This window comes from Clinocottus analis, unplaced genomic scaffold (genome assembly GCF_023055335.1).
Source record: "Clinocottus analis isolate CAN_PGR_092001 unplaced genomic scaffold, fCliAna1.0.p SCAF_4, whole genome shotgun sequence".
In the NCBI taxonomy this organism is placed as follows: Eukaryota; Metazoa; Chordata; class Actinopteri; order Perciformes; family Cottidae; genus Clinocottus; species Clinocottus analis.
This window is the reverse complement of record NW_027176153.1, coordinates 20,983,353-21,005,645: the sequence shown is the minus strand read 5'-3', so window position 1 is coordinate 21,005,645 and position 22,293 is coordinate 20,983,353. Positions and strand designations below refer to the sequence as shown.

Here is a 22,293-nt window from a genome sequence, read left to right as displayed (position 1 = left end):
CATTGGCAGCTACTCGCTGACAGTTTGCATCCTGCTGGAAGTCCCAGTGACGGTAATTAGCTTAGGAGTTAAGTGCTTCTTTAAGATGGGCCGCATGTGATTGTGCTTACGAGTGGAAACATTGAGCATGCATACAACACGGTAATGGACACGTGGGATGGAACTTTGTTCTTTTTTTTGTTTTTATTTTTTACAGGTTTTGTAAAACTCTATCTCTATATTTATACATCATATATTAATACTTTCATAACAATGTATGCTGTGTTCAGCATACTTGCTGAAGCACTATGGAGGACAGAAAATGCCATTTATTGAAGCTTCTATTTATTTATTTCTGTAGTTATTTATGAGTCATTTCCTGTCCTCCATAAAGCAACAGACACATGTGTTCAACCTCGTGCTTATTCAGTTAAAATGTAATCCACTTCCCGGGGTCGGCGTTTCCGTTGACTGATAAAGTTTAACTTAACTGAGATACAGGTTTTGCCTGCACACCCAAGAAACACCCATGTTGTCTTTATCTCATCATGACACAAATCCTTTACTGGTAAACATGTTTTTTCTTGTTTTAATCTCCAAGATGTCATCCATACCAGTGTACATAGATGACTTTTTATTTTATTTTGAAAGTTAGATATCATAGAAAAAGAAAACGTTCACATTTTGATAATATTGGCTAATATAATTATTGAGGGACCATTCAGTCTTAATCAAACCACGTGTCAAATGTTACAAACAGGATTTGCAGCCAAGATGATCTCCCATTTCAGTGAGTCTGTTCAAGCTATTTTCTTAAGTGAGCGGGAGCAGGAGTTAAAGGGTAAAAGATAATACTTCATGGCTGGATCACGTCTGAAATATGCTTCTTACAAAGTCACAAAGTGAAGTTCACTGTAGCTGTCGGAAGAGAGAAAATAAAGGAGGAAGGTAGCCATTCAAAAATTTCCTGCCATGTCACAAGCCAAGCCACGCCCTGTGTTAGATTAGATTAGACATTCCTTTATTACTACAGCAGTGGGGAAATTTGCAGCATTACAGCAGCTTCTTTATTATTAGTCCCAAGTGAATACAAAAATAAATAAATAAAAATATATATACATGCAGACAGACAGAATAAATATGAACATTGTCTCAATATTGCACAGGTTTGAAGTGTTTTTGTGGTTTACCTGGAGCTCAGCTGGTTGTGCAGCCTGACAGCAGCAGGGAGGAAGGACTTGCATTACCTCTCCATCACACACCGGGGATAAATCAGCCCGCGGCTGAAGGAGCTGTGCAGAACTGCCAGAGCGTCCTGCATGGGGTGGGAGGTGTTGTTCATCATGGATGAGAGCTTCGCCATCAAAGAGTCTGCTTTGTCCTTCTGTATAAAATGCATGTGTGTGTGTGTGTGGTCAGTCCAGTCCAGTTTATTGTTCAAGTGAAAACCCATGCTACTTGTAAGACTTCACAATCTCAATGTCCATTCCGGGACACTCAATGGTTCTGGAGGAGAGCGTTTAACCCGGTGGAAGTCCACCACCAGCTCTTTGGTTGATGTGGAGGCGGTCCCGCTGGCACCATCCTTAAAAAAGTCCTGGTTCAGTTCCCTGTGCTCCCTGTCATCGTCAGCAGAGATGAGGCCGACAATTGCAGAGTGGTCAGAGAATTTTTGCAGGCGGCAGTTATATGGTGACAGACTGAGTAAGCTCCACGTGGTCCTCTGCTACTTTTATGAAGTACTGTAATCTAACTATATATTTGGGCACGGTCAGCATTGTTCCTAGTGTTTTACCCCGCGAGCATTTTGGAATATTCAAGCAATGTTTCAACTGAAATATAAATGCATAAAGTTTGACAAATAAAAACTACATCCTCATCAAAATGACTGTGCTTCCTGGCTTACATTACAGTGGTTACACTGTGGCTGTGCAGCTGGTAGTGTCGGCAGATAAATGATGTGGCTGTGTAAAGTTACTCTTCATGTGTCTTTGAGCTTCAGCTTTGTACCATTAGCTCACTTCCATCGCCACCTAGTGGGCAAACCTGTCACACCTTGACACTAGGGTCAAGGTGTGATGATCAAAATTGAATTGGTTATAAAAAATAAACTGTCTTAGATGACAAAATCCATTTGATGCGAAGCAATTAAGGATATGAGAACAAGTATGACTGCAACTAAGTCTTCTTTTCATTATTTATTCATATGATCTGCTACTTAAGTCCCAATTAATTCATACATTATTTAGTGCATAAAATACCAGGAGAAAGAGGGAAATGCAAACCACCGTTTCCCAGTTCCCAAGCAATGTCTTCCAATTACTTATTTTGTGCAACCATCAGTCAGATGTTTTGCAAATCCCCACATTTGAGTATTTTTTTCTTCTTGAAAATGTAACTTAGAAAGCCTATTGTTTGTTTCAGCTCTAAGAACAATAAAACCAAACTCAAAAGTTATAGAAAATAGTTTTTTAATTATTATTAGCAAAGACATAAAAACTAAGTAAACTGTCAAAATGATGAGACATCCCTATTGTAGGCTTGCAGTACTTGTTTGAGCAAGAGGTTCTACAATGAGTCAGAACAAACAAGTTAAATATGTCACTTCCCCTTTTCAACCCATGCAAAGAAATTACACCGAGCTTCAGGATTGGATGCATGTCCCTGAGGACGCGCGCACACAAAGAACTGTTTGCCCACGTTTGGCCCCTCCTTCTTCACAGTACGAAGCACACATGGTTCCCTGTGTATCTTACAGGGCGGCGGTGGGGGCGGTCCGTGAAAAACGGACTTCCAAAACCCTAAGGATGCCCCTTTCTTGGCTTCCGGGTGTCCAACAGTGGGGTGCGGGGTCGAAGGTTTAGTTGCCACCCGTTCATGACTTTCCTCTGTGGTGCTGCTGGTGCACATCTGCGGTGAACCATGAGAGACAGACTCAATATCTTCAGGTACGCTGGTCGTGACCGGGGCCGCGTCCTCGATATGTGAGGATGCTTTTTCGGAGTTTTGGGAGGAAGTTACTTCGTCCATGTGGAGTGTTTTTTCACAGTGCTTTACAGGGGCTTCAGTCGAGGGGACAGCATTTGTAGAGGGGACTGCATTTGTGAGTTTGGGTTTGAAAAAGGAGAGAAGACTCCCCTTTGGATTTAAAGAGGTTTTCACGGTCTTAGTCTTTTTCCCCTTTGGGACAACAGAGTCTGACGTTAATGACCGTTTTTTAGAGACGTTTCCAGCCCCGGATGGGTTTAAATTCTCCCTCCTTTCCTCCTCTTCTTGAGATCCAGGTAATGCATCCATCTGCTCAGACAGAGTGGATTTTTGGTCCACTTTAACAAGGAACTGGGAGAGTTTCTGCTGCCTACCAGCAAACTCTGGCAGGTAGCGTGTACAGAGGTAAGGGGGCTTGGAGCTGGGCAGGAGAGAGCAGCTCAGTTGCCCCCACACAGGGCAGTGGTCCGACCCCTCCACCTCTGGCATGATGTCCGCTGCCACAAACTGCTCCTTGGCTAGTAGGCAGTCAGCGAATACATAGTCAATGCGCGTGCCATAGTTGGTCTGCCGCGCTCCAGTGAGAGTGTTCCAGCATGTAAAGGCGCTCATGCGCGTTGGGTGGAAAAAGCGAAAGGTATCCACAAATTTTCCACTGTGGGTGGTCTCTGATGACGTTACCTCTGATTCTTCATTGGGTTCCTCCTGTTCATCTCTGCCGCAGTGCAAAAAGGCATTTAGCCATTTCCTCCCAGGGTTTTCACCAAAATCATCCTTAGTAATGAAAAAAAAACAAAGTTGGTAGTGTCATTATTATTATTTATAAACATGCACCCTCAATTTTTTGTTATATATTATTATTTTTGTATTAAAGGAGTAGTTTGACCTTTTAAAACACGTTGACATGCTCTCTAGCCGAGACCAATACCTTCTAATGTCTTTATTAAATATTAAGCTATTACCAGGTGACAGTCAGTTTAGCATAAAGTGTGAAAGCAAAGGTAAACAGTTGGCCAGTATACACTGATAATGTTTTTGTGCAGATTACTTGAAAGATTTAAGCTGGTAGTGGGTGGATTTGATCAACTTTGGTCAGAGCCATGCTCACTGTTAACTCCTGTTTCAGGTCTTTAATGCTAATTTAATGAAAAAGCACATTTGCAAAAACAAGACCAGCAAAACATTCATATGACAGTATTTAAACTTTCAACTTACATTATCACTGGGGTCGCAGTGGTCTATTTGACGGTGAGATGTGTTTACATCTCCTAAAACAATCACATGACTGAAAATAGAACAGAACAACCATTAATTCAGAATTGTTTAATTGCGAGTGAATAACAGAGTACGTTGCTAACACTCACACAATACACTTTCCAAAATGAGATGTAAAAACTGTAAAAACTCTCACCTCCCATCTTTCAGTATAGCTTCAGCCCGAGTCTGAAGCAACTTGTAGAACTGCAGTTTGAACTGCTTTCGCTCCGGCTTTTCAGGGTCCGCCCGAGGACAGTATACATTGATGACAGTAACAGTTTGCTCTTTCTCCTGACACCTGTGGGGGTAAAACAGAGTCAAAAAGACACACATGCATCTATAGTTTACAACTGCTTTACTAGATCAATTATACATGCATTGGAATCCACCCACGGTCTTCATCAACAGTTATGTTTTCATCAATGACTTGCATTGTTCTGGTAAAAGGCAAATCTAAATGTATCTACAATTTAGATGCTAATAAATATTGCAAGGGATAATCTAGTGCATGTAAAATTGCTATAAAATGTGAGTATCTGAACATAAAAAGCCAATAAAGCAAATATAGCATGCAAAAAAAACATGTTACAAGGAAACCTAAAAGTATAATATTTGTCTGTTACATGATTCTGTGCTGTGTGATAACGGCTCGTCCTTCATTGTCCAAAAGCTGCAGCTCCTCGCTACAGAACTCAGTCTGGTCACCGTAGCATCCAACAGCCCCTTCATGGCTGGTCAGCAGACCTGTGAGACCCTCCTCTGCAGCAGATGGAGTGGCACTGTCTTTACAGTAAGTGGCAACACCTGAGCATGTGAGGAATGGGAGGCATTAATACATTTATATACTTGTTAGTATGTCAGAAATGCAGCAACTTTAAAGCATGTGTAAAACATGGCAGTGGCATTAATAACATGGATTGTCTGTTGCTCTAATAATCTTTGACCATCTTTACTGGTTAAACTGAATATATAATTCGTAGGGGAAATTATATTATTATGATAATAAAAATAATAGTAATACTAACAATAATAGTAATAATGATACATTGCACTTTAAAATGTACTCAAGGTGCTAAAACATGCTTTTTTACCACCTTGAAACATTATAAGCAATGCCAATTTACGCAAGATATATTACATAAAAATAAGAAACAAAACAAAAACATACTTAACTAGCATTACAGCTTAAAGCAGATTTAAATTAGTTACAAATGAGAATGCACCTGAATAGCCGCTGCGCCCTCGACTGAAGCTGAAATAAGAGTTGTAGCCATCAACGATGGCAGTTCTTTCATCAAGCAAGTCTCCTGTGGGGGACACATTTTGGGTTTTACAAGTATTTCTCTCGCTGCATGACAGTCTCCACGTTTTCCCCTCAAGCACCACTTACTTGTCACTTTTGTTTCTTGGACGCAAATAATGTCAGCGCCCAATGAATCAAGAGCCTTTTTAATACCGCCTCCGAAAGTCCTGATGCCATTTATGTTCCAGGTAACGATCTTCATTGTGATTAAATGACCTTTTACCGTATTTTTTGACAACGAACGCTGCAGCCAGACCACATCCGGAAGTAAAAAGGAAGCAAAGACAAGTACGAGCGGAAGTGAATTTCTTCAACTAATCGTTCCTTATTTTTTTCCCGAATTTCGTGTTTGTTGTTAAAATAAAATAGTTGTAATTATTACGTTAATTTTTATTTTTTATTTTTCACGTCTGAATAGACACCAAATGCTTAATTCAACCTAAAATATAAAAAATAAAATATAATGTTGGCGTAATGCATTGCGCCGTTGCCTAGCTAGAGGGGGTAATTGCGCTTTCACGTTTTCGGCGCGCTTTTGACGCCAGACGACCTCACTGTGAAACCAGAGAACCGGGTGGGAGGAAGCGGAGCGGCTGTTCAGGAGCCCGTGCTGGTAACGACCGGTTACTGTCGTGATTAGCAACCGTTGCCGCTGGTATTTCCCCGAAGGATATAACCACAGTGGACATTCGCCTGCAAGTGGCGAGCTCCATCTTTGAAACAAGACCAGAGGGTGAGTAGCTAGTTTGGCTCATGTTCGTGATCTAGCGTTAGCCAATTAGCTCGTCTGACAGGATGCGAGTGACGTTACTCCAGGATCCGTGTGTGTCCTCTGCCCCGGTAAGCCCATGTACATTTAGCCAGTTACAAAGCCAAGAAGTTAGCCAGCGAGCTGAATTATTCATCTCGACTTTGCTCGTGGCATCGTGCTGTCGTTTGCTACCTGCATTGGGCTAAACACGACTCTATGTTAGCTAGTTGTCGGGCCGGTGTCGTCTTAGTTTTTGTATCTCCGTCAGAATAGTATTCACCATCTAATTCAAGGTACCAGCTTACTTTAGAATCAACGTCAAGGGGAAACTGTGTGATAAAACATATTAGCGTTAACCCCATGCCTAAAATGTATTCTTAGTTAATGCTACATAGAAGTATTTTGAGGGCGAGGAGAGACAGATGCTTATGGGACGCATCATTTGGCACCGGGCATGGCCGGCTGGTGTTTCCATCTTCGGTCAACGGAGAGGACATGAGGGGAGTATGCCCCACCCAGTCAGTAAGGGTGGTGAAAGTGACCTTAATCCATATCGTTTGCACGGTTAATGTTACTTTTTGGAGAATACTTCAACCATACTTCAACCAGCTAAAATATGCGCAGCTAACATTAGCTATCAGCTTATTCTGAAAATAAGTAGCTAATAGTAACGTAGCGTTAGCTGATGATGAAGGCAACGGATGTCGCCAACCAATTTAATATTGCCAGCCTTTTAACTGCGGGGACATGAGCATTCATTGATGCAAAGCTTTCCATATAATGGGTGTCCTAAATGTCCATTCAAAAAGGAGAAAATTTATCAGTGTACTAGTTGTAGGTCCACATTGTTAATTACATCTGACTAACGACATATTTACAAACTATGTAGGTATATTTACAAACACATGTCAGTAATTTTTGGCTTGGATTTGGCTTTTTGTGCTGAAATTTGAGGAGTTTTCCCACTCAACTGATCCCCATGTTAATCTTGCCCAATGCTGTTTGCTCAAATTGTTTCACAATATGAATTAATACAAAAATGAAACTTCCATTGTTCTAAGAAGTTACCATTCATAATCATCGTCTTTGTGTTTTGCCTTCTGTAGTGTGGAGTAATGAGAGCGCGGGAGTGAAAGAGGCAGGTGTTCCAGTAGAACATTGGCAAGTGGGAAGCCAAGCAAGAATGCTGGAGCCAGAGGCAGACCCAGCAGGTGCAGCAGTAGAGAAAGAAGAAATCGAGATGGGGAGCGGGGACTTGAAGACCGAGGTGGTACGGCTGACTCTGGAGCTCCAAGAGGCCACAGAGGAGAAGCTACAGGCAGCTCGCTATGGCCTGGTGGTGCTGGAGGAAAGTGCTGCTCTCAAGATGAAACACAGGCAGCTGGAAGAGGAGTATGAAACCCTCAAAGGGGAGCTACAGCAGCTCAAAGAGGTAGGAACACCCAAGGCCTTCTTGTTATATCTAGATATAACAAGATATACAGATAGCACGTAAAGGTCTTCTTCCCCCAGCACTCCCACGGCAAGTATCAATTTCTGCCAGTAAAAATGAACACAATAATGGTTGCAAACCTTTTGTATTTGAGAAATGTGCAAGAAAATGTTGCATCATTGCAGAATATATTAAACAAGATACAATGGAGCAGTAACATTGCACATTTTTATCTTTCGCCTGTATTCTAATAAATTATCTTCAGTCACGTGATACTGATGGTTAAATATAAATGCAGTCAAAACTAAAACCCTATCTGGGTAAAGCTTAAATATAGATGCGTAAGGAGTTTTGTCACACCACAGAAAAATAAACCATCCAGCGAAAATGTTATTATATGAAACAAAAGGTGAATATATAACGTTTCAAACTATGAAAAAATAAGTCATATTATCTGCTTTGTAATGCGAGTGGTATGTCGACCAATCCTGTGTTAGGGTTAATTACACGTACAGTTTAAGCCCACGGAGAAAGCACTTTTCCCCATAGACTTGCATAAGGAAAGAGATGTTTGTCACTCAGTTTTATAACATTTTGTTTTAGGTAAATCAACTTCCCGGTAAGAACAATTGAATAGCCATTATTTTAATCATTGGGTCCTAAAGATGGTAAAATGCCCTTATAACCAATTTTTTTTCCTTTTCATGTGAATGAACATTCATGTAAATTAACAGAGGCTGGATTGGGGCTGGCAGGCGGAGTTAAATAAAACGTTGGTGTGCATGCTCTGTGGGCCCATGGATCGGAAGAATTTGGGTCATATTCTCATTTTATGCTTGCAAGTTGAACTTTTTTTTGCTTTATGTGCCACTGAGCGACTTGCATAGGAATAAACGGGGCGCCACATCCAACTGTATTCAGTCAGCTTGCATAAATCCATGGTTCAGTAAACAGTGTACCACTACAAGTTGAGGCCCACGTCTGATTGTTTTTTTAAACGCATGATAAATATTCAACAATCTTAAATTTGACTTCACCCTGCTCTTAATATCCAAGGAGCTGCTTTGCATTGTGCCGAGTAGTCCTATAAAGATACCATTGTTCTCTTTCTACATTGTGCCAGTGACATATGACTATGAAATGAACTTGATCGCTTATCCCTTTATTGCATTTGCGTAACTTCGTCAGTCTGCCACCACAGTAACAGTTCTGTTACAGCTGTGACCTCATGTTATACGTTCAATGAAGAGGCTTGTGATCGCACGCTGAGTCACTTTTGCGCTAACGTGTCATCTGATGCTGATGGCGTCAGATGGAGAACACTGTTAAGTGATCAGGACAACCTCAGCAGCCCACATCCGGTGCTATTCATCTGACAATGATTTTGGATACTGCATTGCATTAAGCATTGAATTAGGTTAGCACCGAATATTTAAATTGAAAAGATCAAACCAATATGTCAAAACTCAGATTGCCATGTATTCCACCCTTTCACAGACACATTGACATATGCCTCATTGTGCTTCCCAGTATTTTGATTTTTCTCTCTCATTCAGTTCCATTAAAATTCCACTAAATGGGCCGTGAATGTATTTAGCATTGGTTAAACAGGCTTTTTGAAACTGGTTCATGTATAAAGTAGATAATCCCATATAATGAAATCCTGTCACGTGGGCAGATATATTTTTTTGTTCTGCAAATGTTCCATCCACTTATTTAAATTGAGATGTTTACAATCCTGCTCACAAGCAGTTGGCTATTTAGCAATTAAATTGCGCCGGAATAACATTACAATGGGTCATAAGCGCTTTATATCTTATGGTACATGGTGGTACAGAATTTCAGCAATTTTGTATAATCTGCATAAACCTCATATGTTGGCTGTTTACCTACCTTGGCTTTGGTAGGGTTTTAACAAAGCAGAGCGGACTCATGTGTTATGAATTAGCATCATTATTTGTGGCAAAACGGATCATAAAACTCACAGTTTCGGATTAGATCAGTACAAAACAAAAAAGGGAGAAAATATAACTTACAGATTCCTGATCAAGGAAGCTCATACTAATTGATGATCATTGATTATCGATATTGGCGGGTACAGATCCCTTTGTTATAGCAGCTGGACTACAAGGCTCCAGAGTCCAGACTATTTATTTTTTGCAACCTCTTTGAAGTCAATGTAAACCATAAACAATTCTAAATGTTATACTTTGTTATAGTCATCTATCATGTTTTTTTTCTTCATTTAATTACACACAATTCATATGTTTCGAAAATAAAAGTTTTTATGGATTAAAAATAAATGGGCATCTTATAAAACATAATTAAAACAACTATTGACAATATTTATTTTTAATCCATAAAAATACTAACTTTTATATTCTAATAATTTGAATTGTCGTTGTTTGTCAATCATTTGAATTGAATTGCGTGTAGAGGTATAAACAGGTAATAATTATTCTCTATGTACTTATGTTGTTTTAGCTTCAATCAGGTTGAACATGATCGTTGTCAGTGAAGTCCTATTTCACCTCCTTTTGTTAAAGTCTATGTTTCTTGCCTCCGAATAGCACGTGTAATAATAAATAATAAATGAATTTGTCTTTCAGCATTATGAATGTTGTTCCAAAGTGTCCTTTAGCCCTTTTCTGCTTGTGTAAAGGCATTTGCAGATTCTGTGAGCAGCCAAAAGCGTGCAGCTGCTGATGGAGAGTGCCGGGAGGAGAACATGATGCAGGAGACAGCCTCGAAGGAGGCTGCCATGGCAACCCGACTAGAGGAAGTCCAGGCAGAGCTTAAGCAAGCGCGCCTTGCTCTGAGCAATGCCCATGCAGATATCGATAGGATGGGGGTGGTCTCCACCCAGCTAAAGAAGGTATAGTGGCTTGTTTGGTACACCTGCACACCGTTGTTGTACTATATACTATCAGTTCCTGTTTTATCATGATACACATGATGGTATCCAGAATCACTAGTGGATATATGAGCTCATCCCAATGATGCAAGGTTTAAATTTTAATTTTGATGTTGCGCTGTGCACTGATTTGACTATGGGTGGTGTCTACAGGAGTGTGAGTGTCTGGAAGCCGAAAAGGGCCATCAGAGGGACGAGATGAAGGAATATAAAGTACGTGAACTGCGCCAGTTGCAGGACAATGGCGAATTAGAAGAAGAAAACATATCTCTGCAAAAACAGGTGTCTGTGCTCAAGGAAAACCAGGTCAGTTTACGCTCAAGCTGCAACTTGCTACTAAGTACATGTATGTTCTACCTGGCTAGTAAAAAACTGGAAGTGAACATTGTGTCGTTGTATGTTTTTTTCCCCCTGCACTATCTTTGTAGTGTACTACAATCGCCTTTCCTGAAACACATTTCTAACTTCTGTCACATTGTTGTTACCATTTTTGAAGAGACTAGACAGGCCAGTTGCTATTTCTGGAAAATGAAGTAGCTCTTGCAACAGTTCTTGTCTTCCTTTGCTGTTATTGTCGGTGAATTCCCATGTTGGCTGCTGCCCCTGAGACCAATCACATCCAGTAAAAACATTTCTCTGGCAATATGCATCAGGAAATATAGAACTAATTATAGTTGTAATTGGCACTTTGAGGCTCAGGCTCCAGTAGAGCAGTTATTTTTGCAATGGCAAACTGAAAGCTTTAATGTGATACTGTACGTTTTGTAAAATGCATGGTTTAGTATTTACTGTTTTTTTTGTGTTATCGCAACATTAAAACAAATACTGTAAATGCAATGCTGGAATATTAATAAAATAAAATAACCAGCATAAAAAATAGCATAACTTCCAAATGCTTTTTACATTTTCAGTAAAAATGATTCTGCTCACTGTTTCAGGTCGAGTTTGAATCGATAAAGCTGGAGCTGACTCACAAGAACGAGGAGCAGGAGGACCTGCGAGCTCAGATGGAGGAGGCTGCGAGGCTGAGGGAGATAGCGGAAAGGCAGCTGGATGAGGCCCTGGAAGCCCTGAAGGAGGAGAGGGAGCAGAAAAACTGTCTGCGACGAGAACTCTCCGCCCTGACCCTCAACCCCTTCGATTCTGTGGGGAACCTGGAGCTCAATTTGGACCAGCTGGATGACAGCCAGGAGGAGGGCCAGGGGGGAGAAGGCGAGGGAGATGATCAGGACAGTGGCATTAATAATGGTCCTGGATCTGCTCCCGGTTCTGCTCACCCTCCTCACTTGGGGGGCTCCAAAAGTAACGGCCTCATCCAACGGTACTCCACTCCACGCAGCAGTGACGTATTCCTGCGTGCACCCGCCTCCGGGCTGGTGTCGGACCTGCTGAGTGAGCTGCACTTTTCCGACAGCCAGAAACTGAAACAGCAACTCTTACAGGTAGGCAACAGGACAACATCAAACTTCAATGGTTAAAATATGGCAGTCCTCAAAAGAAAACAAATTTAGTGGCATTTACTTGTGTTATATTATTTCAATCAAGAGGAGATAAAATGCCAAGATAAGTTAATAAGTTAATATTAGCCTGGGAACACAGTATATGGAGTCATTTTTTATGTGATTCACATAATTGCATTTATATTTAGAAGTACTAAAGAATTACTTTAGAAGTATCCGGTCTAGTCATGCTGAATTGTGAGGTTGTTATAGAAATTGGTTTAAGTGGCGTCTGCCGCTTCCTGCTTTAAACCACATCCCCTTTATGTGAGTGAGCCTTTTCTATATTGATTAAAACACCTGACACCACTTTGCATCATCTACATCCCCAAGCAATGTTGTGAACTCTCACTTGATACAGTTTTTCCCCTCACATATATCGGGTACTTAAGAAAATGAAGGACGTCTTGAACCCTCCTGAGAGATATATATTATTCATGATGCATTTCAATCGGGGGTTGGGTTAGCAAGCTCCTACCCACCACATGTTGGGTGTGGAGCTGAATGGGGTCATCCACTGTCTGACATAAAAAATGTATCACAAGTAAAGGTGGTGGGGGGAAAAATTTGTGTCAGAGAATTTCCTTTTGTTTTATGGAAAATATACCAGGGTTAGACATGAATGGTTATTCAACTAATGAACAGCACTAAATTAAGCAAATTGATATGCTCATTCAAAGATTTTCATCCTTTTTTTTGTGTGTGAGTCCAGGCTGAGCGAGAGAAGTCCAGTCTAATTGGCAAGGTGGAGGAACTGCAGATGCAGCTGGTAATGTCCAAACAGGCATTCAGTCAGCAAGCGGACAAAGTCGGGTCTCTCACTCAACAGCTGGAAGCCGTGCAGAGCAGCCAGCAGCCCTGCCGCGAGGCAGGAAACCGGGGAGATGACGAAACTGAGAACGGAGACGGAAGTGGTGCAGTTTTCGACTACGAGGTCGATACCAAGGGCAAAGAGGTGCTGGAGGCGCGAATGCGTTCGGCCAGCGAAGACCTTCTGAAGCTACGAGATGAACTGTCTCAGGCAGGAGCTCGTTACAACACCCTGGAGCACAGATACAAGCAGGAGAAGGATCGATGGCGGGGAGAGGCCCAGGAGCTCGCTGACAAGATCCGTCAATGCATCAAGTCCAGCAAGCAGGACCAAGAGCGCATCAGTGAGCTGGAGAAGGAGATCGGAGCCACGCGGAAAGTAGCCATTGATTCAGAGGGGCATTTGAGCGTCGCCCAGGAAGAGCTGCTGGCTTTCTCCGAGGAGCTGTCCAACCTCTACCACCACATTTGCGTGTGCAACAACCTGACGCCCAAGCGAGTCACCCTGGACTATTACCGGGATGGTGCCAGGGCGAGTCTCGCGGGAGGTGCAAGAAGATCACACTACGTCCAGCAAAACGCCCAGAAGAAGCCACGAGCCAATGACATGTTCATCTCCAAAGCGTCAGTGTTGCAGTTCATGGGGGAGGTGGACAGCGCAGGAGCCAGCAGTGACTCTCCTAATTGCCCTGGATCCCCCACACTGGATTTCAGGGACCCTTCGAACGTCTGCAACTTGGTAGCGGTCATCCGTTGCCAGATCAAACACCTCCGGGTAAGACTACAATGCTTATCACATACAGTTTGTCAGACATGCTACTGTACCAATACTTGATTTTTTGGGGAATTGGCAAATTATATAACTCCTTCATTATGGCTCAGTCACAGAAAACCTGGCTTTTGTTCTTTGCAAAAGGCCTCAGGGCGTGTGCACGTGCGTGTGTTTGATAACTAGGGGTAGTTGAGTTGTGGCTTTCTCTATAGAGAATCCTCTCTGAAATAGCAGTGTCTGCAACACTGGGAACTTGTGTTTGTATGTTGTGAAACACAATTTAAAATGTATATAGTTTTACTTTTATTTCTGAAGATTCATTTCACAGATTTATAACGCTATTGTCAAGAAATCCTAGATAAAATTAATAGATTTAGCATTTCTTTGGTTTCTAATCATAACATGTTATTTGAATGAACCAATCTACTAAACAAAGACTTTTCCAATGGTACAAAATGTTTACTTTGTCAGTGCAACAAACTCATTTAACTCACTTATGAATAACTCTCTGTATTTTCCCAGGTGGCAGTGGACCTCTGTCGTCAGAGGGGTGCGATGCCTTACTCGGGGTTCAGCAGCAGCGGAGAGTCAGAGCGGGATGCTGAAAGCCTAATGGAAGAAGTACTAAAACTCAAGTCCCTTCTCAGCACTAAGAGAGAACAGATTGCTACCCTCAGGACGGTCCTCAAGGCTAACAAGCAGGTAGGTCACAGCCAGCACCGACTCCGCGACAGTGTTTCCTGTCGATCTCTTTAGAAACAATTCAAGTCTCGTAACGCAGTTATGTTCGTATTCCTCTTTTGTCCAGGGCCAATAAGTGGATGTTTTTGTTCACCCCATATTTTTACATTTTGGTTTACGACATCAGTTTCTTTGCAAAATATACGGAAAACAGCTCTTTTGGTATGGAGAGATGGCTGTGAAACAGTCTTTCTTCTGTTGATACTATTCTTACTTCTTCTTGATAACTGACCGAAGAGAGCAGGTCTTCACTATTACCCACACATGACCTTGACATACGCGGTATGGTTGGCCTTTATTATTAGTGTCTTGTCTAGACATTCCCCTAGGACTTACTTTGGTCTGCACCTTGAGTCGGATGTTGCACTCTTCGGAGGTTGAACTCTCTCTCCTCCCCCTCCCCGTTCCCGTGGCTCAAGCACCGCCTGACCTGCTTCTGTCATTCCCTGAGCTGTCACACTCCCTTTCTCTCTCTCACTTACACACACATACATACACACCGAAACACTCACGGTAATCTTATTTTTGCTGAGCTGTACTTGCATACAGTAAAGAACTCTCAATTCTGGGATCCTGTTTGTGTCCCTGATTTATTTTTACACATTCATTTTTTTTCTTCGCATGAGACATTTTGTATAGTTGTTTGCATTGAAGTCACAGATGTGTAAAAGGTGATTCCTCAAGAGGGAGAAAGTGGGCAAAGGCTGTCCTATCTAATCAGATGTCGTTGTCCACAAACTATCATACTCTCCAGGCAATCATATTATTTTGATCATACAGGCCGGCACCACAACAGAGACCAATGCAATATAATTTTTTTTTTACCAAAAGCAATTAAGGCAGAACCAAAGTTTATCTCTCCTTTGCGCCGTTTAGTCCAAGAATGGCGCCGCGCAGAGCTTTTGCAAAAAGCCTTCACACAGCTGTATTTTTGTTGTTTTTGGTATTTGTCTATACAGAACATAAATGTCTATTATATACAAGTCATGTGGGATGATATGCTTTTCAAACAGCCCTACTTAGGGGCATGATGGGGCTACAGTATTATATAATAGTGCATTTGTCTTGCTTGTCAATACAGACAGCAGAGTTGGCCCTGTCCAATTTGAAAACTAAGTACGAGACAGAGAAGAGCATGGTGTCGGAGACCATGATGAAACTGAGGAACGAGCTCAAAGCCCTGAAGGAGGACGCCGCCACCTTCTCTTCACTGCGAGTCATGTTTGCCAGTCGGTAAGTGTCCCTTTTTTTATGTCTAAGGGAAAAAAAGGTAAGCATTTATATGTAGCAGTGATATAAAAGAGAAAAGTCAAAATTGTCAATTTTTACATATATGCAAACATACAAAAGATTGGAAGTACCTTTCTCTTCTGTTCAACATAAAGTGAATAATAATAATGATAAAGTGCAAAAGGTATATAAAAAAATGTAAGAAAAAGAGAGAAACATATGAGCATATATAAACAACAAATTGAAAAAAAACAGTTGTATTTATTTTTCCCTTTTTAGATATCTTTTAGATTAATTTTAGATATCACGTTAATTAGCGCTGATTGTCTGCTCTTTGCTAGGTTTTTTTTTTCCTGCTTAGTAATGGTGTGCTTGTTGTGGCACAGAGTCTGTCATGTAATAAGCTTAACATGCTTATTACGCCTGTGGACAATCCACAGGTTCACGTGAAGATTATGAACCACATGCTCTGCCCTGTGCTGCTGGGGGAGGAGGCCAGAACAGATTTGTCCCATCAAAGCCAGGTTACCTTAATGAAGGAGAAGCTAATGTCGGTGGGAAATTGGTGGGATGTTTAATAGGGTGGGAAAGTGCTGCCCAGGGCCAAACTTACAAAGCACAATACATCACTCACTAATCACTAACCTCTTCAGGTAATCTGTTGGCTTGGATAACTGTGTGTGAAGGAGTGTTTTTGTATTGGTTTGTGAGTCAATTTATCTTTCTTATTTCCCTTTTTGCTTTTTCTGGTTTCATAATGGCCAGCGGAAATGTTTTCGTTGTTATTATTGCCAGAGTAGCTTCTTAGATGTGCTTTACCTGTCTAGAACCTCTCCAGACGGTTATGAGCTGGCATTTGATTATCCTTTAGAAGGATTGGGGAACAGGCAAGGTCTGTGTGCAACAGGCTAAAGATTACAGCTTAAAAGATCCTCTCGTTTTCAACCAAGTTCTGTGGTGCCATCATGTGGATAGCTGGAGTGAATGCATTTCTACACTATAAGATGATATGGGGAAATTCATTTTTTTAAGCCTTCTTCCAGTGAAATTATATTATTGTTGTCCTCTTCACATACACCACTTCCTTTGTTTTTCTATCCTAGTAAATTCAATAATTTTGTTATCCAAAAAAAGCGTAACACGTGTGAAGACATCACTTTTGATGACATCACGTATTTGAAATCTAACAAGTCATTCATTAATACAAAAAGGCTGCTAGATTAATCAATAATGAAAATAATATCGTATGAAGTTTATGTATGCCAGACTATAATTAATGTGAAGCATATGTGTGTTGTGTCCTTGGATTTGTGCACTGATTTGTGTTTGCTCGCTTGTGCATGTTGCATCTTTTTCACTGTATACAATCTCTCAGGTGTGACCAGTATGTCACCCAGTTGGATGAGATGCAGCGGCAGCTAGCGGCAGCCGAGGATGAGAAGAGGACCCTGAATTCCCTGCTGCGTATGGCCATACAGCAGAAACTGGCTCTTACTCAGCGTCTGGAGGACCTGGAGACCCCCTTGTCTCCCCACAGCTTGAACAGCAGCCCCCGCCGCTCCCGGGCCAAAGAGCTGGCCACCAAGTCGGGCCGGGCTGCAAGAAGCCCCCGGAACAGCCCCGCTCGCCCCCAATTGAGAAGCAGTCCGCGGGCGAGCCCCGTTCTCGGCGGCAGCGTTTCTGCAATGGACACACACCACCTGCGAGGTTTAACCCGAAGTCTCCACACAAGCCCCGTAAGAACCTCGCTCTCTCTTTGCTCCGACAACCCCATCCAGACAAGCCGCCGTTCTTGCAGAGGCAAGGGCCTCCCGCGGGACGCCACCTTTATCAGAAGTCATAGTGTCAGTGATATTTTTAACGGAAAGTTGAGTCCAGGCAACTCCCCGACGCGTAAAGGCTCCACCAGTTCTGTGAACAGCGAGTTAATGTTAAATAAAACGCAAGTCAATGAGTCAAGAAAAGGTTCGTCAGGACGAAGAGCTTCAGTCCCCGTACGTCAGGACACCTTCATTACAACTCGCGTTGTACCTGCCTCTTCCAGCAGGCAAAAGTCCTCTTTGTTTTCTTCATCCATAAAAAATCTAACCTCTTCTAAAGCCTTGTGTGCGTTTCCTAACACATCTGAAGCATGGGGTGAAAGTGAACAAAAGCCTAATCTCAAACCACACTTAGATACTTCAGTAAGAAGAAAGCAGTTGACTTACAGGTCTAATTCTGTACAAGCAGCATCATCAGCTGCTGCATGCCGCAACACGTTTCAGTCACACACGGCCTCTTCGCCTTTGAACGCTAGATCTTCAGGGACCCCGACAACCACGTCCGTCCCTGGTCACAATCCAGCTGGTAAGAGCAGGCTGACTGGGGTCTGTAGAGAGTCCAGGCGCAGATCGTCCACCTCGTCGAGTAGAACCACTGAGGAATTGCTCATTAACGTCGGTAGAAGCTCCGCTAACAAAGTTCAGGGCACGCCCGCCAGGCCCCGAAGCTCACACTCGAAGTCATCTCGCAGGCGATAATATAAAGTAGCCAGCAGATTTGCTCTGTGCTAATCTACTTTTTTTTTCAATGGCTACACATTGTTATGAAAATATATTCCATACAATGATAACCAACCTGTCGTACCTTTTTAAAAAAATATCTATAAATAATGCGATTGGGATTAAGATTTGCTTTTATACATTTCATGGAGCTGTTTGGAGACCCCAATTTGCTGCTCCGTTATATGTCGTATTGATCCATTTATCCTTATCAATTACGTCATCATTTTCACTTAATTTTTTTCTTTGAATTAAATTTGTTTTTTTGTGTCTCTGTGTCACCCTGTCTCTGTAGCGCTGAAACACTCCTTCCATCACTCCAAACCCTCTCTTCTTCATAAGGACCTGTCTTCATGTTGACTTCCCGGCTCCCACCTCCTTTCCTGACTCGAACCACGGATTTAAAAAAAAAAAAGTTTTAAATAATTCTCTCATCCCGCCCACTTGGTTTTCTCTGCTTGGATCGGAGAAACCTGCATGCAGCCTGGAGCAGGATGAAGAGACCAGTGTGCTGCTCATTGCTCTGTGAAGTCATTGATCGTGTCTTGTTCCGAGTGGATTCAACTTCCATCTGGTCTTGTTCGAGGCTGCTGTGTGTTGTGGTGAACCAGTGACAGTATTTATTCCAGAATGAGGGATGTTCATGTGCAGTGTTTACTGTCCTCTGACTTTGATTGAAGGATCTGATCTTCTTTAAGGCTGTATGTCTTTACACTCTTGCCTTTAGTCTGGCATCCTGGTCAGACCTGTCTGGCATGTTTTAGTCTCTAAGCCTTTAGATCACCTGTGTTGACTCTCCCAGGTAGTTTTTGTAGAACAATGCAGCCTTACTAACATATATGCTAACCCAGAAGTAGAGAGCCTGCTATTGTCCCGAGGTTCCTTCCTATCACTGGTGGTACAGTTACATGCCCTTTTTTTTTATCTTGTAACGTGCCTGGCCGCAATAATTGAGGTCAGTAAAAATGCGATTTAGTTGATGGAAATGAATCAGCCATAAGTTCACCACCTCAGGTCAAGCAGAGTAATCCGATTCATGATTTGGAAGATCCTTAATGAGCAACTTACTTTGCAAACTATGCAGACCGAGTCCGGCTGAAGCCTGTGCACTTCCTGCTGTTCTTTAGAGTCGGGTGGGTTTTGAAACTTTTGTGTAGAATGGCTGGCTGCAGCTGTTTTACAACAACCATTTAGCATCTCACAATAAGCAGCTTTGGGGAAATATCTGGGCATTGCAAGCTTCCCATTGGCTAATGCTGTAACTTCCTGCTCTCATCACTTAAAAATTCAAGTGGCTTGGTTTAGACAAAACTAACATGTTGGGCCATGCACATTTCTCTTGGTTACATAATCATAACAGTTCCCATTCAGCTTCTGCTTTTTTCTCACTCCTTTTGAACAACTATAAGCAACAATACTCATGTTTTGTATTCCATCATTTAATGTCACCATGCTTTTGTCTGTTACCATAGTAAGCATGTTGTAATGACCTAGTATTACCCACAACACACTAGCTTTTGTCTCCTCAGGCTACAGCATCCGTTGCGCTCAGTTAGCAATGCTTATAGTGCTAGCAGGCTGCTGTTAGAGTTGCTGCTTGTAGAAAAATTTACTAATAATATTGTCTCATTATTGCAAAAAAAAGCATTACACTGTGCTTTGCCTCAAGTAGCACATTATGGCTTGAACAGAACGAATAAATATATTTTACGAGACAAAATATTTCAAAGTGACACTGCTTTGCTATGAGGAGCTCCACAAGCAAAGAAAAGACAAAAAGAAGAAGAAAAAGAAGTACCTGCTGATTACCCCACATGGGTTGCTTATAGAGTAGTTTGATGCCAGGGCTCTGATTTAAACGTTGGCACTGTAACATTACCTGCCTCACTAAATGAAGTTAATATCTTAAGTTGATCTGCAGGAGACCAATCATGACCTTTTAAGACCACGTTTGGAAATGGCTATTTTAAAAATGAGAACCGAATTCAAGAAAATGTTGAATCCCTTTTTTTGTTTTAAGCTCAACTGTCCTGCAGTTTAGTAGAAGAGCCCACGACCTGCTGATTTGTTTTGTTTTTGGTGCCTTGGTTTTGATTTTGTTTGTTTTTAGATTATATCACATTTTCAAAACGTAGGCTCCTTTCCAACACTGTAGTTGTGATTATTCTTTTTTTTGAAGGAATTTTTGAAGGTATGTTTTATTTACTTTCTTATGAAGCAGTGTTATCACTGAATACAGAGATATCTCATTTTGGTAAATATTTTTCACTTTTTAGCTTGCACGCCTCATAACTAATTAGTGTTTGTAACTAATACATAACGAATGAAGAAAATCAAGAAAATAATGTATGAAAAACATTATAGATAGAAGGTTTAATTTCTGGCTAAGAAGTGGAAATGCTTTAACATTATGTCATATTTCTTCGAAGGTTGTAAATAGATTTCTTAATCTATTTAATTCACTCTGTGCAGATGTGTATAATTTAATTACCATTGTTGTATAATATTTTAGCTGTATTTATGTGGTCTGCGTTCCCTGTCTGTAAATTGTTATAGAGGACGAGATGCACACTCCCCATAACACATTGGATGGTCCTCAACTTTTTGTGTGTGTGCAATTTCCTTTGATTGACCTGTGAACCGCTTTTGTCATGAAGAATAAAAAACAAGCCAACACTGTATGTTGATCCTGGTCTTTTTGTTAACATGGATCAGTAGTGTAATTGCTTTAACATCTGAATTATGCAGCATGCTCAAATTTTTAAACTTCAGTTGAGTCTGAGGTGATTTTAGTTTTTACCGTAAAGTGCAAAAACAGCTCTGACAGACCAAACGATCCAGAGGGTTTGGACATGAGTCGTGTGGAAATGTTCCACTTTGCAATTTGTTTAATTTGAGTAAAACAAAGTTAATTAAACCCGCAAGCAGGTGAATGGGTCCTTTTACCTTTGTGTGCGTTAGGGATGGAATATTAAAGTAAATGGGGCTTGATACTCTGATTTACTTTTTTGTTGAGTAGATGGAACTGAACATGTGTCGAATTTCAAGGCCAAAGTGTGACTGGCCGTTCTAACTTAAAAACAACTCTAGGGGGTGCTAAAGAGGCATTTCTTTATAATCAAATGCGAGAATCCGGTCCTGATATGCATGTCAACTTTAGGGAGTTTTGTGATATGACAAAGCCTCCAAAAAGCCAATAAATTTGTATGTTGAGATTAATGCTAGCATGGCATGCTAACGTACAAACTCTTAACTTGCTAAAATACTGCGTCACCTTACACACTCACTTCACCTTTCTACCTCACGCCGTCAACAACAAAACCAGCTTTCGAGATTCTCAAATACAATTCTATGGTTTCTCACCACATATATTAACACAGATGAGAATCAAAGATAATTATGAAGAACGTAAGACACTCACAGTCATCTTTTTATTGTGAATTTGCAGTACTTCTTACCGGTGGACACATTCACTGTAAACAATAACTTTATCCATTGAACGCAATATATTCTAGGAACCTGAATGAATGTGTAAGTTTTGAGCGAGACAGGGTGAAAATGTTCAAGTTGATGCTCAAAAGAAACTAAATTTGGTAGATATTTCATGATACTCAAAGAAACTTCACACAAGATAAAATGATCATACAAAAAACACTTGAAATACACGACACAGTTTAAAGCTCCACCACTTTGTTTTGCTATTATATTTCCTTTGGAACAATTTAGTACAACATTCTGTTATGTATTTCTATGTATGTCAATAGGGAATTATTATTATTATTATTATTATTATTATTATTATTATTGATTAATCAGTATTTAATTTGTATAAGAAGGCTGGGGATAGTTGATTAAAAGGCTTTCCAGAAGGGTGAAACTCTGGAGCAGGGCGTGAAAGTGAGAGAGACGGAGGACGCTCTTCTAGAACGAGGAGACGATAAGAAGACTATGGGAAGATGCCAGGAAGGTGGAGTTGGCTGAAATCATCGCTGCCCAGATTATAACCACAAACCTACAGGACAATGCAAGAGGCCTCCTCCAAAAGAGCGTCGTCCATGTCATGCAAGAGGCCTCCTC

General features: G+C 41.3%; 2 protein-coding genes across 4 annotated transcripts; one reads left to right on the top strand and one right to left on the bottom strand.

The window, feature by feature from the left end:
- Window positions 1-2,495: 2,495 nt before the first annotated feature.
- apex2 (APEX nuclease (apurinic/apyrimidinic endonuclease) 2) lies at window positions 2,496-5,780 on the bottom strand. The gene is made up of 6 exons (XM_068597947.1): window positions 5,615-5,780; window positions 5,448-5,531; window positions 4,848-5,028; window positions 4,379-4,522; window positions 4,183-4,252; window positions 2,496-3,741 (listed from the first exon to the last, which is right to left on the bottom strand). Exons 1-6 carry the CDS (start codon window positions 5,727-5,729, stop codon window positions 2,581-2,583), a joined length of 1,755 nt encoding a protein of 584 aa, XP_068454048.1. The 5' UTR covers window positions 5,730-5,780; the 3' UTR covers window positions 2,496-2,580.
- Window positions 5,781-6,063: 283 nt separating this feature from the next.
- On the top strand, window positions 6,064-20,895 carry zgc:162200 (uncharacterized protein LOC558638 homolog). 3 transcript variants are annotated; one of them, XM_068597190.1, is made up of 10 exons: window positions 6,064-6,260; window positions 7,385-7,710; window positions 10,373-10,585; window positions 10,778-10,930; window positions 11,563-12,066; window positions 12,836-13,708; window positions 14,228-14,407; window positions 15,528-15,679; window positions 17,052-17,412; window positions 18,512-20,895. In XM_068597190.1, the coding sequence occupies exons 2-10, from the start codon at window positions 7,462-7,464 to the stop codon at window positions 18,515-18,517; spliced, it is 2,691 nt and encodes an 896-aa protein (XP_068453291.1). In that variant the 5' UTR covers window positions 6,064-6,260; window positions 7,385-7,461; the 3' UTR covers window positions 18,518-20,895. The 3 variants fall into 3 exon arrangements, with proteins under 3 accessions (XP_068453291.1, XP_068453289.1, XP_068453290.1); XM_068597188.1 differs by lacking the exon at window positions 18,512-20,895 and having other exon boundaries at window positions 17,052-18,287; XM_068597189.1 differs by lacking the exons at window positions 6,064-6,260; window positions 18,512-20,895 and adding an exon at window positions 6,307-6,367 and having other exon boundaries at window positions 17,052-18,287.
- The last annotated feature ends 1,398 nt before the right edge of the window (window positions 20,896-22,293 follow it).